This window comes from Aethina tumida, chromosome 3 (assembly GCF_024364675.1).
Source record: "Aethina tumida isolate Nest 87 chromosome 3, icAetTumi1.1, whole genome shotgun sequence".
NCBI lineage: Eukaryota > Metazoa > Arthropoda > Insecta > Coleoptera > Nitidulidae > Aethina > Aethina tumida.
In genome coordinates this window covers 18,189,962-18,207,006 of record NC_065437.1, presented here as the reverse complement: position 1 = coordinate 18,207,006, position 17,045 = coordinate 18,189,962, and the positions used below count along the sequence as shown (strand labels likewise).

General features: G+C 28.8%; 4 protein-coding genes, 1 long non-coding RNA gene and 1 other non-coding gene across 7 annotated transcripts; 5 read left to right on the top strand and 1 right to left on the bottom strand.

The window, feature by feature from the left end:
- The first annotated feature begins 2,373 nt into the window (after nucleotides 1-2,373).
- On the top strand, nucleotides 2,374-3,484 carry LOC126264800 (dentin sialophosphoprotein-like). The gene is made up of 5 exons (XM_049964154.1): nucleotides 2,374-2,523; nucleotides 2,819-2,888; nucleotides 2,967-3,071; nucleotides 3,125-3,199; nucleotides 3,261-3,484. The coding sequence occupies exons 1-5, from the start codon at nucleotides 2,374-2,376 to the stop codon at nucleotides 3,482-3,484; spliced, it is 624 nt and encodes a 207-aa protein (XP_049820111.1).
- Nucleotides 3,485-3,515: 31 nt separating this feature from the next.
- LOC109602879 (uncharacterized) lies at nucleotides 3,516-4,469 on the top strand. The gene is made up of 3 exons (XR_007547549.1): nucleotides 3,516-3,672; nucleotides 4,147-4,233; nucleotides 4,353-4,469. It is a non-coding gene; the product is annotated as an uncharacterized LOC109602879 (long non-coding RNA).
- A 54-nt stretch (nucleotides 4,470-4,523) lies between these two features.
- LOC109602875 (uncharacterized) lies at nucleotides 4,524-8,390 on the top strand. Its single transcript, XM_020019325.2, has 15 exons — nucleotides 4,524-4,605; nucleotides 5,045-5,152; nucleotides 5,209-5,298; nucleotides 5,349-5,459; nucleotides 5,742-5,861; nucleotides 5,921-6,190; nucleotides 6,241-6,371; nucleotides 6,428-6,649; nucleotides 6,703-6,756; nucleotides 6,809-7,005; nucleotides 7,064-7,513; nucleotides 7,569-7,633; nucleotides 7,691-7,911; nucleotides 7,963-8,116; nucleotides 8,175-8,390. Exons 1-15 carry the CDS (start codon nucleotides 4,578-4,580, stop codon nucleotides 8,360-8,362), a joined length of 2,409 nt encoding a protein of 802 aa, XP_019874884.2. The 5' UTR covers nucleotides 4,524-4,577; the 3' UTR covers nucleotides 8,363-8,390.
- Nucleotides 8,391-9,288: 898 nt separating this feature from the next.
- LOC126264989 (uncharacterized) lies at nucleotides 9,289-13,028 on the top strand. Of its 2 annotated transcripts, none has more exons than XM_049964972.1 (11): nucleotides 9,289-9,446; nucleotides 9,578-9,959; nucleotides 10,008-10,141; nucleotides 10,205-10,429; nucleotides 10,525-10,581; nucleotides 10,634-10,827; nucleotides 10,883-11,338; nucleotides 12,216-12,280; nucleotides 12,336-12,553; nucleotides 12,610-12,760; nucleotides 12,826-13,028. In XM_049964972.1, the coding sequence occupies exons 1-11, from the start codon at nucleotides 9,300-9,302 to the stop codon at nucleotides 13,002-13,004; spliced, it is 2,208 nt and encodes a 735-aa protein (XP_049820929.1). In that variant the 5' UTR covers nucleotides 9,289-9,299; the 3' UTR covers nucleotides 13,005-13,028. The 2 variants fall into 2 exon arrangements, with proteins under 2 accessions (XP_049820929.1, XP_049820930.1); XM_049964973.1 differs by having other exon boundaries at nucleotides 9,291-9,446; nucleotides 10,525-10,585.
- Nucleotides 13,029-13,232: 204 nt separating this feature from the next.
- LOC109602873 (phenoloxidase-activating factor 3-like) lies at nucleotides 13,233-16,374 on the top strand. Its single transcript, XM_020019324.2, has 5 exons — nucleotides 13,233-13,479; nucleotides 14,272-14,507; nucleotides 15,233-15,423; nucleotides 15,568-15,755; nucleotides 15,869-16,374. The coding sequence occupies exons 1-5, from the start codon at nucleotides 13,422-13,424 to the stop codon at nucleotides 16,264-16,266; spliced, it is 1,071 nt and encodes a 356-aa protein (XP_019874883.2). The 5' UTR covers nucleotides 13,233-13,421; the 3' UTR covers nucleotides 16,267-16,374.
- Trnaf-gaa (transfer RNA phenylalanine (anticodon GAA)) lies at nucleotides 13,992-14,064 on the bottom strand. The gene has a single exon. It is a non-coding gene; the product is annotated as a tRNA-Phe (tRNA).
- Nucleotides 16,375-17,045: the final 671 nt, after the last annotated feature.

Genomic DNA, 17,045 nt, shown 5'->3' with positions numbered 1-17,045 from the left:
TTCTATATCTATAATACTCGAAATTGTATCTACTTACATCAACTCAAGCAACGAGAAGTGCACTCTAAAAACAAGCAATTATTATTAGATCCGCACTTGTTCGATAATTATAATTAAACAGTATATATATCGTATAATAAATCTGAGCAGAAGATTACCTGTCTCCTTAGCGACATCTTAAGTTATTAATTCCAGGTAATTATGAAATTGAACGGGGAGCGGGCTACTTACGGTCTGTGGGGCCGAAAACTTTGCCCGCGTTCCCTCAGGACCTGCCTGGCAAGAAGCACAGAAAGGACACGTTGCTTTTCCTGGCTAACTAAATTCAACCAGCCAGTGAAATGTACATTTCTTATGTAAATAACGAAGCAATATTTTAGTTTTGGCCCATGGGAAAATTTTTCAAAAGCACATTAGTTTTATGCTCACTTTGATGTATAAAATAAAATGTGTTTTTTTTCTTTAACGAAATTTTAGTATTTATTTCAAACGCATATTTAGGGTTATGTTTGGGTAACTGAAATTAAAATCATAATTATTATTTATTTAAAACGTGCAAAAATGTGTTTTAAATGTCGAACAAGGTTTATATCAGTGTAAAATTTGGACATTTATCGACATTGATAACGATGTCAATTTCCTTCTCGACGGCAGGGAAATTAATTTCTGTCAGTCCGCAAATCAAGTTTGAACACTGTTACAGACTGAATGTTTGACAACAGGCGTGAAAATAAATTCAGCTGTTATTCGTGTAACGAATATTTACAAACGAAACCCGGTTCCCGAAAACGGTGGACGTGGAGGCCATGGAGCGACGCACAGTTGTTTAAATAATTAATTAAACATTAAAACTTGTAAACTAGTTAAATTATTATTTTACAAGTTATACATTTTATACCATTTACATTTATGTATTCACAATAGTATACGTATATTTTTGGGTTCTCTATATCACAGTTGTCAGTTTAAGCTCATCAAAATTGTCTATTGAATTTTTTTTAATGTCAAAATATTACACAACCCCTTCTGTTTTTTTTTGAAATAATTAAAAAATATATATAACGTTCCTTCCAAATTTTTTGTGCCTGGTATGTAATTTGATATTATTTATGTTATTATGATGACAGAATTAGAATTAAGGACTTCTATGTTCATAATTAATCTACATTTAGTATAATTTAATTTAATACATTTTTAGTCTGTATGCGAATTTTTAAAATTTAGGGGAACCACTGTGCGATATTTGGAGGAGGGAACAAAAGCGGCAGGACGTGTGATTGTTTTGTCAATTTGTAGTTGCCTAAGCGGTAAATTAGATTCATTGATTATTTGATTAATATGTATTCGTTGCGAGGCTACAAATTCAACTAACGACTCAATCATTACGGGTACTGAAAAAAGTGAAAGAGTAAACTTATTCCTGCTTCTGATTGAAATGGAAAAACGCTGTCCAATTTAGTTTGTCCAGTCGCTCTTTGTAATTAAAAAGTTAATTGACGTTTGTGGTTTATTGCATCGATTTTAGCTCTTATTTCTATATTTTGTTAGTCAGGTTACCTTTGAGGTTGAAATAAGCATGTAAAATTGTGTCAACTCTCAAAATTGACTAACAAAGCAATAAATAAAAATGCTATAGCTATAAATATTCGAAATTTCCTGATTATATTTCTTTCTTTTGTTTGCGTTGTGCAAGTTTGTTCTTAATAATAAATGTAAAGGCGCACTTTAATGTAGCGCTCCTGGTATCGACAGGTGGTGCAGAATAATACATCTTAGCATATCAAAAGGAGGCGGGTAAGAAGATTAAAACTCGGGAATAATTTCCAAAGAACAACAGAAAAAAATTCAAAACGTATGTGAAATGAAGTAGACGGAATTCATAAATATTTCATAATATCGGTGTTTGAGCTCTAGTTACAGATGCTAATGCATTGTCGGCAAAGTCAAACAAGTATTAACAGATAAAAAGGACCTTTTTCTGTAACAAGCTAATATTCAAATTTCTTTTAAAGAAAAATTTTACGCCAATATATTAGAATATCTACATACTCTTGCCCCTTATTTATTGTTGGTATCAGTATTATAGTAAGAAAACATTAGTTTCGAATTGTCCAATTTATATTAATTGTTTCGATATTAATTGGGACTTGAATTGAAATACTTTGATTATTAAATTTTGATCATCCATAAATAACATTATCACAAAATTTGATAATTAAATAATTTAATGCCTTCAAAAGATTACGTTTTTCTAACGGTTATCATGGTTGTAGTAACTTCCGTGGGTATTGGTATATTTTTTATCGACGTAACGGAAGTTTATTTGTTACCATTTATTTTATGTCTGTGCTTGAGAGTGGATAGTAAATAAATATGATTAACAATAGGAGTTATGATATATCTCGAAAAGATAAATCTTTTAAATCGTTTATAATCTCTTTGTTGGTATTTTTGGTGATACTAGTAGTGATTCTTTTGGTGTTAACATTTTATAATAAATCAAAATCTGATGAAAAGAATAAGGTAATTAATTATCTATAGTACTAATATATTGTAAATATATAAATATAATATATATACTAATATATTGTAAATATATTATATTAAGAGTTCATTCATCAAATAATTAATATTTTGAAGAATTGCATTTAATCATTAAAAGAAGTTAAAAACTTTAATATATTTATTTGCCATTTTAGTCATTTTTTAGTTTTTCTTTTATTTCATCTCTAAGCATAACTTCATTGTTTAATATAAATATAATTTATTTATTATTCTTTAAATTAACGGAGAAATACATACTGAGAATGTGTTTCAGGGAAGTTATGACTCACAACGGGGAAATATTAAAACGTGGACTACAGATTCAGAAGCTGATTCTAAGACAAGTAATGACGTTTAATATTTTTATTCTTTTATATTGTATATAATTTATAAATAATTTTTTTATATTTGAAAAGTTACAGGTTCAACCAAATCAGATAATTTCGTTGAAAATCCCATAAAAAATTCTCATACGACAACAAATTTGGTAACTGACCCGGCAACTGCTTTTACTAAAACGAACTTGGGTGAACATCGCTATAAATTCTATTTTGAAAAATATTCATTTAATAAATTGCAGGTACAACTAAATCTACCGATAAGCCGGATATGACTACGTCATCTTTTGTTAGTGATAAATCAACAATTTCTAGTGGTAAAAAAATTAAATGAAAAATATTGTATTCGTATAATGCAACAAATTTAAAATTTTTTAGGTGCAAACATTCATAAGCAAAATACTACGATTTATCCTACAAATGCAAGTGATACAACTTTATCTAATTTTGTTACTGATACATCAGTAATGCCTAGTGGTACAATTTCTAATTCCCAAAACCATTTAAATACGACTGAGTCATCTACATCAGGTTTTATGACAGTTACACCATTAATTTCTACTGGTAAGAAATTTGATATTAAATATATGTCGCGGTTCTAAATGATTTACTTTATTTTTAAAGTATGACATTTGCTTTGTGTTAAAGTCACAGCTACTTTTTTGAAAACAAAAAATTGTAGGTGCAAGTAATACAAATATTCACACCCAAAATTCTACGATGCATCCTGCAACTACAACTGATACAACTTTATCAAATCTTGTGACTGATTCATCAGTAACTTCTAGTGGTAATAAATTAGATATTTAATATATACTTTCCTAATAGCATAAGGAAATTAAAACTTGAAATATTGCAGGTACAATCAATTCCCAAAACCAATTAAATACGACTGATTCATCTACATCTAATTTTACGACAGTAACACCATTAATTTCTACTGGTAAGAATTTGTTTAATAAATGTATGTTACAATTCCAAATTACTTACAATATTTTTAAAACATTGACGTTGGCTTTGAGGTGAAGTCAGAGCCATTTGTTTTGTAAAAAAATCTCTTTAATACTATAACAAATTTAAAATTTAATAGGTGCAAGTAAATCAAATATCTACACTCAAAATTCTATGATGCCTCCTGCAACTACAACTGATACAACGTTATCAAATTTTGTGACTGATTCATCAGTAACTTTTAGTGGTAATAAATTAGATGTTTAATATTCTTTCTAATAGCTTAAGAAAATTAAAAATTAAAACATTATAGGTACAATTTCCAATTTCCTAAACCATGTAAATACGACTGACTCATCTACATCCAATTTTATGACAGTTACACCATTAATTTCTACTGGTAAGAAAATTTTTAATAAATGTATCACAATTCCAAATGACTTACTTTATTTCTAAAACATTGACGTCTTTTGAAATTTTTTTTTTTTTTAACATTTTAACAAATTTAAAATTTTATAGGTGCGAGTAAATCAAATATTCACACTCAAAATTCTATGATGAATCCTGCAACTACAACTGACACAATTTTATCAAATTTTGTGACTGATACATCAGCAATTTCTAGCGGTAAAAATTATATATTTAATATATATCTTCTTCATGATACAAGAAAAAAATATTACAGGTACAATTTCCAATTCTCAAAATCATGTAACTGCAACTGATTCATCTACAACCAATTTTATGACAGTTACACCATTAGTTTCTACTGGTAAGTAATTTAATAATTTTAAAGTATTGACGTTTGCTTTGAGTTAAAGACACATTCACTTTTATTATGAAAAAATATATCTGAAACTGTGTTAAATTTTTCTAAACCTGTTTTCATTATAGTACAATACTAATAATATCAAGGTGACTAACAATTTATTAGTTTCCGTTAAATTATTTATTAAATTTTCATAAATTTCCTGTATAGGAAATTACACAAATTAGTTAACACATATAAATACTTTTACAAAATTAATCATTTACAAATCAATCAATGAAGTTAGCGGAGCACCCAACATTAAAAAAAATATTTGAACAATTGAAGCTTCGTAATTAAAGCAATATAATATATTGTTTCATAGTTTAATGCAGTAAGTACTATAAAACCAAATAAATAATTAAGACTCTTCTTTTAAACATTACGAATTATAATATCTTAGGTACAGATAAACCAAATGGTACAAATCAAAGTATAATAGTAAATACTAAAAGTGCAGTTGATACAACAACAACAGATTTTACAACTAATACTTATGGAGTTTCTATTGGTAATAATTAAATAATAAGTTATTTTCATATTTAATATGAAATTTGAATATTACAGGTTCAACTAGATCAAATAATTTCATTCAAAATTATGTACCAAATACCACTACATCGAATTTTCCAACCGATAGTACAACCGTTTCTACAGGTAAAAAAATAAATAAAATTATTTTATATGAGAAATCTAAAATATTGCAGGAACAACAAATATGTCAAATAATCCTAGTCGAAATTCCATAATGAACACAACGAATATAATAGACACAACAACACCACATTCTACAAGTGATACACCGACAGTTACAACAGGTGAAAATTTATTAGCAGTAAAATAGTAATATCGTAAGTGCCTGTACAAATGAAAACTATACTCAAACATTTCTGTTTGTAATTGGAAATTTTCAAGAACCAAAATGAACCCACATATTTTCGTGGATATTAAAATAAAATCTGATAAAAATACTTAACATTGTATTGTATTGTAGTGTATTGTAGCGTAGTGTACATAATAATTAATGAAATTTTGTGACACTAAATGTGAATTCAATTTTAGATTTGATTTGGAGTAGCTCATTTTTAAAAAATTTTTAGGAACAACTCCGGTAATTTCTACAACAGACTATGTTACCACTACTACTACAAAAACAATTGTTACAACCAAAGCAATAACATATCCAAACCCAACGACAGTTGTAGTGCCACCTCCACAGGGTAAAATATTAATTGTATTATAAAAAATATTAATTATTATTATTGTTTCTTATGTATAGACATATGTACTTCGGATTTATGTTATACTGAGTCACTGAAAATTGTTAGTAAAATGGATCCTTCTAAGGATGCTTGTACCGACTTCTATGAATTTGCTTGTGGAGGTCCAGGATTAGATTCAAAACAGTCAAAAAATAATAACACATTTTTACTTAATTATGTTAATGATTACTCAGAGAGTGTCTCATTTTTGTTGCTATACCAACAGTTTTACACATCATGCATGGAATATGATAATGAATACAATTATAAAGACAGATTACAATTTGGTATGGATAAAATGTTATAATTTTAATCAGACATATTATTTTTTAAATAGTTTTAGAACGTTTCAATAATATAAATAGTGCCACGACGGAATTGTTTGCTGAGACGATATTAACCCAAAGTTTGCCACTGTTTGAAATAAATGTGGATTTTTTGGAAGGAACCGACAATTTTACCCTAAGGGTAAATGATAAATTACTAAACACTGAACGTTATCACTATTTGTTTGAATTATACAGATATCGAATGGAGGAAGTGGCTTAAGAAACAAATTAAAGGACTGGGATTATAGAGAATTATGCAGTAAAAAATGTTTAAACAAACAAAGAATAAATATCTACAAGCAATTTGTCGACTTAAATGAGATATATGAGTCATACACTGAATGTTCTAAGACCTGCTATATAAGTGCTTTTCGTCAATTTTTAAAGACAATCAATGATACAGTGAAAATTGCAAATGTATGTTGTGATCTCTGTACAAATTAAAAATAAATAACTCGACTTTGTTTCAGGACCACATAGAACTGCTAAAAATAAATAGTTTACTTGAAAAAATATCAGATTTGGTAAATACATAATATTCATATTTTTTATATTTTTAGAAATTTAATTTTGCAGCCAACATATATGAATCAAATTACGTCTCTTTCGGTACATGATTTAAATAAACAAATGCCTATTCTTGATTTGGATTGGATTGAGCTGTTGCACCAAATCACTGGCAGACAACACCTTAATGATTTAATCCAAGTTGAAAATATAGAATATTTTAAATTTTTGATAGATGAAATGGCTAATCTTCAATTTAGTAGTAAGTACGTAGATCAGTAAATTATAAATGAACTGAACTGAACAATTTTATGATACTTTTAGAACTATAAAATATTTACTTTTACTTGCGCAAGGACTGACCTGGTACGAAAATACAGTTATCCCGAAACACATAGAAAAACGAGAATTTCATTGTTTAGAAATAACAAAACAATTAATGCCCGACATCACAAATTATATTTTTCAAAGTGTTACACCAAAATTTGTATATTATAACCATTTACCAGTAGCATATTTTTTACGCATAAGAAGTTATATTGCACAAATATTTAATAATTCTAAGATTAGAGATGTGAGATGGGGTGATTTGCTTAAAAATATACATCTTGTTAAAGAGACACCTCAAGACAAGAACTTTAAAGATAAATTACATAGACTTTACGATTCCACCACATTGAAAAATGATTTTCAGCAGAATTTATATCAGATAATGAAGATTTATAGAAAAAATATTTATGACGTATCTTTTTCGGAAAGAGCTAAAAGCAAATTGTAAGTATTATTTAAAATAATCACCATAAAAAATTTATTAAGTTGCATATTTTAGGTTTACATATTTCATAGACTCTTATGATGAGTTTCCCCATACATTTGTATCAATTAACACAGTGGGTATGTAGGACCATGTTCACTCAACATTATTATAAACTAATTAATTTTCCGTCTTAGCTGTACCACTTGGTATGTTCCATTCTGTACCAGAAAGTCTTCCTGAAAATATACGACACACTAAATTGACATTTAGGTTAGCCCGTGCCATAATGAAGCATTTTAATAAGAAGACCATTGAAAAAATGGGAGATCCGATAATGACTGAATATCAGACAGTTTTAGATCATAGTTTGGCAGCAGATCCCACACAATATTTTGGAAGAGATATTGAGCTAGATGTAAATATACATTTTCGCCAACTCCAAATTTCTAAAATGTTCTACCCTTAGGTTTCAGAATTAGATGAATTATCGGCAGAAGATCGGCTTATCGAAACTTCGGCGTTCTCCATCGCTGATTCTTTAAAACCCAAAACCAGTAAAAAATTGCCTTTGTTAAGCGAATATTCGATTGACCAGGTGTTTTATATTACAGCTGCTCAAGGTATTGAATATCAAGCCAATATTATTCAGTTTCTGTATTACATAATATTATTTTTTAGAGTATTGCACTGAAAAAGAAGATCTGTTGGATTTCTTGTATAAAAGCAAGATGGCTAATCCACTGCCAGCAATATTCCGCATAAAAAATATTGTGGATAATACCAAAGATTTCTACAATTGCACTTCATTTAATGAAATTCTTGCATTTCCTTTATATTTACATAATAGTAATGGAAATTTATTGTAGAAAAAATTAATAAAAAATAAAAGGAAAAATGTATTGTTGTATTATTCTACTTATTTCATTTAGATAAATAAATAGATATTAAGATTAATAGATTCCTAGATAAGTATAAAAAAATCGACTAAAATTTAGTGTAATTTTCTAGCGTATTGTAAATAGTAAAGTGAATAGAGTATATATTTCATATTTTTTGATAGTGAGTGGTATTACTTCGTATGGCCGTTAATTCGCCTTGGTTTGTCCGCTATTCATATTTTTACAATTTTATACATTTTAACACGTTCACTTTATTTATTTTTAACATTTTATGTCCAATGATGATTTTCCCTGAATCTGACTGTCATCATTTAGAAGTCATCTAATCTTATTCATCCACAAGGTAAAAACCATTCATTAACCTTAATTTGATAGATACTCGTCATACTATTGTCTTTCAGATATTCAATATGTTGTTCTATTACTTGATATTTATTTTTTTACTACAGTTGAGTAGTTTTTCATTTTACATATATTTAGCAGTTGACATGTTTCTGCGCAAATATATTTTGAAAAATCTAATTATTATTTTGTAGACTCTTATTTTATTTTAGATTTTGTTGGTATATACACAGGGTGTTTCATAACTTATCCGAAATGTTTAGATATGCACTTCTAATTAATAAGTCGATTTCTTAAAAAAAACTCCAACAGAAAACGAGATAAAAAATGTTAAAGTAAATATTATAAAATGTCCAATGTTGTTGAAATTAGACACTCTATAAAAAAGATCCTCTGTAGTTAATCGATTATTATTACTTTTTCATTATGTTAATTTAGGTACGTGGGGTAAGTCTTAAATTATATAATAATTATAATAATCATTGTGGTTTTGCGTGAGAAGTAGTGATTCATATTTTACACATTTTGTTTTAGTCAGTCTAAATTTACAAGCGATACAAGTATGATCTATAAAATTTATTATATTATTTATTCAAAAAGACAATGTATAAAAAAATTGTCATTCGGTGTCATAGCAATATTTTTGGTTTTTAGTTTTTTAATGGTAAATTTCGTAGATAACCAAACAGACCATCATGGGGAAAATAAGGTGAGATAACATTTCTATTTTTAATATTAAATTCATTTAGTAAATATTAGTTAATTTAAGTGCTCTTAAATATTTTACTTCTTTTTCCCGTTTTTTCATAAACCAACGAAACTAATTGAAAAATATTTTAGAAAATCTATAACACAATTAGGAAAACATTTTCACCTACATACTCAAGTTATTTAAACGTCACATATTCGAAAACCATTCAAAGAGGAAAACGAAATATAGATAATAATGTTATGCGTGAGACTCACATACAATCACTAAAGGTTAGTGTTTTGATGGATCCAACGAAAGATCCATGTACGAATTTTTTTGAATTTGCATGTGGAGGTCCTCGAATTGCCCAAACCGATAGGTCCCATAATAACGTATTACTGAACTTTATAAGAAGTGATATTGACCTTAAATTTAACAAAACCATGCCGTTTCTGAAAGTTTATAAACAATTTTTTATGACTTGTTTGCAAGGGGGTTATAACTACGACTACAAAACGCGATTAAAGTTTAGTAAGTAGATATTATACAAATTATATCGTTTTATACAATGATGTATAGTTTTAGAGGATATAAACAAATCGATTTCGAAAAATATTACCTTCTTGTTCTCTGAATTGATTTTAAGCCAAAGTTTGCCTTTGTTCGATGTCAGTGTGAATTTTTTGGAGAACACCGACAGTTTTACTTTAAGGGTAATAACATTTTTAAAGACTTGAATTATTATAATTTATACTTATGTGTTCATGTATGTATAGTTTGCAAATGGGGAATCAGAATTAAAAAGCAAATTGAAAAATTGGGACTATCAAGAGCGATGTAATACAAGTTGTTTAAATAAAGAAAGACGAAATATTTATACTGAAGATACTATACCTTTGGATGACATGTATGAAAGGTATATACAATGTTCTGAAACTTGTTATTTAGATGGTTTTTCCATGTTTTTGAAGCAAGTTGAAAATGAATTAAATTTTTATCAAGTAAGTGGGCTATTAATGTATTCAATTTTGTTAATAATAAACTATAATATAATAGTAATAAATTTATAATTTTTAATATATATTTTTTCCTTTAGGAGTTTTTAAAAGAAAAATCTAAAATCGTAACTTTTTTAAATAATTTGGTGGATTATGTATGTGTATAAATGACAATGCTTTCAGAATTAATGAAAAATAATATTGTAGCCGAAAAGTACAGGTAATATTGTTACAATCTCAGTCGACGATTTGAAAAAACAATTTCAAATAGTCGGTTTAGATTGGTTGGAGTTGCTGCAGTTGATCACTGGCAAGCAAAATGTAAACGGCAAAATTCAAATCGACTTGGACTACTTCACAATTTTGATAGATGAAATGAGTAGACTTAAATTTAACACAGAGTATATGGTAAGCAGTCGAGTAACCAGTGAAATATTTAATTTGAACGTTTTTTAGAACTTTGAAATATTTCCTTTTGATTTCACAAGGGTTGACTTGGTACGAAAACACAGTCGTTCGGAAATCGGTAGAAAGAAGTGAATTTTACTGTATAGGTCTTACAAGACAACTTATGCCAGATGTTACAAATTACATTTTTCAAAAGATTACGCCAAAAGAAAAGTTTAAAAACGATCGTCAACTCAAATATGTTGCTGATATTCAAAACAAAATTGAAAAAGCATTCAACAATTCTGTCGTCAGTGACGTTCAGTGGACTAAAATGATCAGGAATATAAGATTTGTTACTGAAACGCCTCATGACACCAAGTTTGAAGTTGCGTTGCAGAAAGTGTACGGTCCTGTAGCGTTAGCTGGTGATTTTCAGGTAGATTTGTATAAGCTTATAAAAATTTACAGGAAGCAAATATTTAATCTCACTTTTTCGCGAGATTCCAAGGAAAAAAATAAACTGTAAGTATTTATAAATTAATTGCGGTGTGAAACCCGGTGTGCGCAAAAACCGCGGAACATAATCTTATCTATTCGACGTCCATTTAACCATGTTAGAGTAACAGGAAACGAGATAAAAAATAATTCAATCCATTTATAAAAGCTGTTCGAAATTGTTCCCATTCATTTAAATGCAATCTTTCTAAACAGGGTGTTTCGCAACTTACTCACTGTTGTAGTCATATTTTTTTTAATGAACTTTTATGTATCTGTAAGCATGTGGTTAAAATTGTTGTGTAACATCTAAAATTAATAATTAACAAAATTTGATTTTTATATAAAAAAAATTGAACTTAATATGGGGTATTTCCACCCCACACCCAAAATGGGCTCGAATTTCATTTTTGTTCAAATTTTCCCAAATTTCGAGTAGAAGACGCTTCACATCTCTAAGTTATTAGGTCGGTTAGGATGGTCCCTTAAACGCCTCCAAAGAATGTCCAAGATATGTTCCATTGAGTTAAGGATTGGATTGCGGCTGGCCAGGCTATAGTTTTAATCCCATTGTCAGGAAGATATCTCAGACAATGTGGCCTGTATATGGTCGTGCATTAATAAAAAAATAGGACCTATAAAAGGGGCATATGACACGTTCTTCTAGAGTGTCCAAAATTAAAGGTGGTGCGTCAATTTCTTGGAACAGTGTATTATTAAATTTAACAATAAAATATAAGGAAACATATTTGCAATAATAATTATAATTAAAAAAATATTTCAATTGTGAGAACGTAGCTATTTTGGGGGAATTCTTACAATGCCATTATTTTATAGATACTAGCTGAATTTTGTACTATAAAAAACCATATTTGCTACTTCATTCTATGTATTTATATTTCAGATTTACATATTTTATAAACTCATACGATGAAAACCCTCATCTTTTTAATTCAATTAACACCATTGGTAAGACCTTTTATTTATTAATTTACATTTGTTACTATTTTTATTATGTTCACAGCTATACCTTTTGGAATGTTTTATTCAGTATCAGAAAATCTTCCTGAGGTTATTCGCTATAGTAAATTAACATTTAGATTGGCACGAGCTATTATGAAAAAATTTAATCTTAATACTATTAGGACTATGGGAAAATATATTGAAACTATTTATGAAAATGTTTTATATAATAGTTTGTACGACACGATTAGCGACTATGCTGGAAAAAGTATCTCTTTGGTATATTAATTAAGGTCAATATGAAATATGAGGTACACTGATTAATTTAATTTTAGGATTTTGAATCAGATTTATCAGCGGAAAACAGACTTTTGGAAAATTCAGCATTTTCTATCGTTGATTTGTATAAACCAAATGTCAGCCAGAAATTACCATGGTTTTCTAATTATACAAGTAGCCAGATATTTTACTTAACTGCTGCTCAAGGTATGTAACTAAATGTTTTATTTATTGTGAATATTAAATGTGTGTAATTATTGTGTGCATTTTAGAGTACTGTCTCGATAAAGAGGATCTTATAGATTTTATGTACAAATCGAAAACTAACAATCCACTTTCAGCCGCTTACCAAATAGAAAATATAGTATATAATACCCCGAATTTCTTTAATTGCGTAAATGACGATGCTGTGTCGTTTCCGTTACATACTTTAAAAGAAAATAACTCTTAGAATAATAAATTTTTATTATACATATATATATATATGTTGTTTTTGTTACCAATGTTAATTATTATTAACCAGTTTCAAGGCTATTATTATATTAACATTGCGTTTTTATCCAAATTTAAAAGAATCATTTTATATTTTGGATCAAAAATACTGGTTCTGGGTACATATTTGACCACTACGTTTAATTAAACAGAATCAGCACCGCAGATCAGATTAACCAACTGAATAGTTAACACGTTGCAAAACTTATTCGTGCCGAATTTCTTAAGTTCTCGGAAAACAAAACTAATAATAATTGAATGAATTATTAAATGTGTTGTTTGATTAAGAAACAATTTTGGTTTTTATCAAGGACGGAACTATCGTATTATTTATTTAGTGTAAACAAGATTGTCGCTTCGAGAACCAGTTAATATAATGGTGTGTTGGTTGGTGTTAGGGTTTCTTGTGTTTTATGCCAAGGGATTACATGCTAGTAAGTAAAATTCTATTTTTTACAATTTCATTTATGCAGTAACCTAATTGTTAATTTTATTGAGGTCAGTAACACCATCGTCGTCCATTTTCTGATATCAAGTTAACCTCCAATTAATTTATTTATTAGTTTTTAAATAAACTTATTCTGACAGCGCACAAAAACAAGTCAAAATGTAGAGCAAAAATTATATTAAACTCACAATAATTCTTGTTTCTATGGTATGAAAGATTGTTAAAGAGGATGCTGTACAATATTTTTTATTTATTATGTTTTATTTTTTAAACGAAATCTTACTGTGTTATTCAGGTTTAGCAGGTCTGGACGGTGGTTGGGTTTTATTTTTTCGTATTCTTTGTATATTGTGCATAACGAATACAATTTTAAGAATTATTTATATAAACCCTAATAAAATTTTATGAACGTCGATTTATATAAATTTATATTTTCTATATTAAAAAATACGTGTTACATTTGATGCAATGGGATATAAAAAAATACAAAAAAAGTACTGCCGAAACCAGGGATCGAACCAGGGACCTTTAGATCTTCAGTCTAACGCTCTCCCAACTGAGCTATTTCGGCACATACAATACAATTCTTGTCATTAGTATGTATTTGTTTTACCATTCTTTGAAAACACCTCATTAATGTATTTACAAATATGTAAATATATTTATTAAATAATTTTAGTCACGGATAAGCATCGTTAAACTTATAAATTATTTGTTTATTAAATTAATAAAAGTAGTTCCTTTTACCAAACTGAAGCATACAAAAGCATTATTATAGAACTGGGAGAACAGTGCCTAACTCCCAACAAAGGAACAGGAGTGTGCCAAGCACTAAAATCTTGCAGCATTTTGTATGATGCTATTGCGTCCGAAAATGGTCCAGACCCAGTACAGATTCAGTTCATAAGGGAATCATTCTGCGATTACGATGGTTCTTCATATGCGGTTTGTTGCGGGGATACCGCCAACTTCACTTCAAGTCTGTTGCCTGATCGATCGACCTGTGGGATACAAGTAAGTTAATTCATTAAAAATATTTAATTAACTTCAATTATATTATTATTATTATTAATTACTACATTGGTATATTTTGTGTATGTAGTATATAGTATATACACATATGTATATGTGTGGGTGTACACATCATATTAGAAAACATAATTAAAACTAAATATTTCGCATGACACAATAAATAAAGTAAAATGAACTTTGTATAATTGTATAATTACGTAGCTAATTAGGAGATAATAATAATCTGGTTTCTAACATTGATACTAATTATTATGCAGTCGTTTTAATCTGGAAAACCCTAACATTTGTTTCACTAGAATTTCCAAGAATTTTAAATATTACTGACAAACTGTCTTTGTTAAAGACTTTTGAACTATTACGTCATGCTGGAATATACGTACCATATCATTCATTTATAAACACTGTGATACAATTACATTAAATCAAAAACATGTCACGTTTTCAAAATACTTTTTGGGATCTATTTTTTAACCCTTTGATGTACCGACATAGAATGAATTCAAAAATTGAAGTCGGAATTCTTGATAATAATTTTAAGTTAGCAGAGTAAAAAATTAGACATTAGACTTTATTATGGAATCTGAATACAATATTTAATGCAAAAACAATATTTGTGATACCTACTAATAAAACAACAAAGAAACATTTTAATTAACTTTTAATGTACTTTTCCAAATCAAAATTAAATTTTAGAAATTCATTTTCAGTCGGCAAACAGAATAATTGGTGGCGAGACCACCGACATGGATGAGTTTCCCTGGATGGTTCGCTTGAAGTACTTCAGAAGCGACAATAGCACCGTGTTTGCTTGTGGCGGATCTCTAATTTCAAACCGATATGTTCTCACAGCTGCCCACTGTGTCTCGAAGCCCATTCTGGCAGTCAGGGAAATTACACTGTAAGTTTTGGAGGAACAGAAATATATTTTGAAAGACACTGTTTGGTCCCTTTATTATTATATTTAGCGAATGTAGAATGAGTCCCAAAAACAACCACATCGGTAATCATAAAGGAAATGTTGTTTTTAGTTGGCATGTTGTAGGGGTGGCGTAAGATTGGGCGAATGGTTCACTGGGACTAATCCAGATTGTTCGGCAATAATTTCAACAGAGTGTAACGATCCATACGTGGATGTAAATGTGGAAGAGGCAATTGCCCATCCCAAATTTGATAACAGCAATTTGAATGATATCGCTTTGATTCGAATGGCTGAAGAGGTTAAATTTACAGGTATGAAAAATATGTATTAACTTTCTAATTCCCATATAAGATTTGATTATTAATTTAGTAGATCAAGTTTTTATTAGTATTATTATTATTCTACTAATAAATTTCATTTCTAGATTATATAAAACCAATATGTATACCCCTATTGTCTGAAATACCAAACGTGGGCACCTTACTGACAGTATCCGGATGGGGTCAAACGGAAACGGAGTTAGACAGCAAATATAAACTTAAAGTTTCCGTACCGTTGGTGCCGAGATCCAGATGCAGTCAAATATTCCATTTTAATCTACAATTTACTCAAATCTGTGCGGGTGGTTTGAAAGAGAAGGATTCGTGCAGAGGTGACAGTGGCGGACCGCTGATGGGCACCGTCAAAACTGATTCATCACAGTGGTTGGTGCTAGGAATCGTGTCGTTTGGATCATTTCCCTGTGGCTTGGAAAATAGACCGGGAGTATATACGAGTGTGGCCAGTTACTACAACTGGATTAGTTCGACCTTGAGACTGTAATTTTATTATAAATAAATAAATTGTTTTATCAAGAAAAAAATAATTTCAATGTATTTCTTAAATAATTAAGTATATATTTCTATTTAAATATAGAGGGTTTTTAACGAATTAGAATATGACTTTAAACATCCATTAATTCCCTAAAACATAAATAACTTTCTGTAGAATTGTACTGAAGCTGACAATAAGATTTATTTTATTAAAATATAAAATCTAAGAATTGATCTTTTTTTGTTATTGTGTGAACAGACTGTTAGATATGTCATAAAATTATATTTATAGTGTGCCTTTTTCAAATACATATTAATATTAATCTGTCTAGTAAAAAGGAAAATATAAATGTAAAAATAGATCAAGTTCTTCACCAAAAGTAATGGTATCTCAAAAGGCATTCAGTTTATACCCAAGCAAACTAATCAATACACATTAAATGGTAGTAAAGTGAATTTATTGTTAAAAATCCATTGATTAACTAATTGACTTATATTTTTTATGTTTTTTTTTATTAACTATGTATATTAAACTAAAATTGAAAATTGAAAAATTTTTTAAAATAAATATGTCACAATATAAAAAACCACTATGCCCTATACGCACATCCAGTCTCACACATGCGGCAAATTGAAGGGGCTCAACGCACCGAACCAAAAGACCTTTTAAAATAACCACCGCGTGTGGCATTAGGTAAATGAAAACCGGTCGAATTCGTTCGGCAAATAGAGAGAAAAAAGCACGATGGAAGCACACGCCGTCGGTTTATTGAAGTTTTCAGCGCAAGC

Excerpts from the sequence above, each read along its gene's own strand:
- LOC126264800 (XM_049964154.1), top strand. The coding sequence starts at position 2,374 with ATGATTAACAATAGGAGTTATGATATATCTCGAAAAGATAAATCTTTT. Across the intron at positions 2,524-2,818 it reads AATCTGATGAAAAGAATAAG|GGAAGTTATGACTCACAACG; the intron begins GTAATTAATTAT and ends AATGTGTTTCAG. Across the intron at positions 2,889-2,966 it reads AGAAGCTGATTCTAAGACAA|GTTCAACCAAATCAGATAAT; the intron begins GTAATGACGTTT and ends GAAAAGTTACAG.
- LOC109602875 (XM_020019325.2), top strand. The coding sequence starts at position 4,578 with ATGACAGTTACACCATTAGTTTCTACTG. Across the intron at positions 5,862-5,920 it reads TGTAGTGCCACCTCCACAGG|ACATATGTACTTCGGATTTA; the intron begins GTAAAATATTAA and ends TCTTATGTATAG. Across the intron at positions 6,372-6,427 it reads CCGACAATTTTACCCTAAGG|ATATCGAATGGAGGAAGTGG; the intron begins GTAAATGATAAA and ends TGAATTATACAG.
- LOC126264989 (XM_049964972.1), top strand. The coding sequence starts at position 9,300 with ATGATCTATAAAATTTATTATATTATTTATTCAAAAAGACAATGTATA. Across the intron at positions 11,339-12,215 it reads TCCAAGGAAAAAAATAAACT|ATTTACATATTTTATAAACT; the intron begins GTAAGTATTTAT and ends TTTATATTTCAG. Across the intron at positions 12,761-12,825 it reads TTACTTAACTGCTGCTCAAG|AGTACTGTCTCGATAAAGAG; the intron begins GTATGTAACTAA and ends TGTGCATTTTAG.
- LOC109602873 (XM_020019324.2), top strand. The coding sequence starts at position 13,422 with ATGGTGTGTTGGTTGGTGTTAGGGTTTCTTGTGTTTTATGCCAAGGGA. Across the intron at positions 13,480-14,271 it reads TGCCAAGGGATTACATGCTA|AACTGGGAGAACAGTGCCTA; the intron begins GTAAGTAAAATT and ends GCATTATTATAG. Across the intron at positions 14,508-15,232 it reads GATCGACCTGTGGGATACAA|TCGGCAAACAGAATAATTGG; the intron begins GTAAGTTAATTC and ends ATTCATTTTCAG.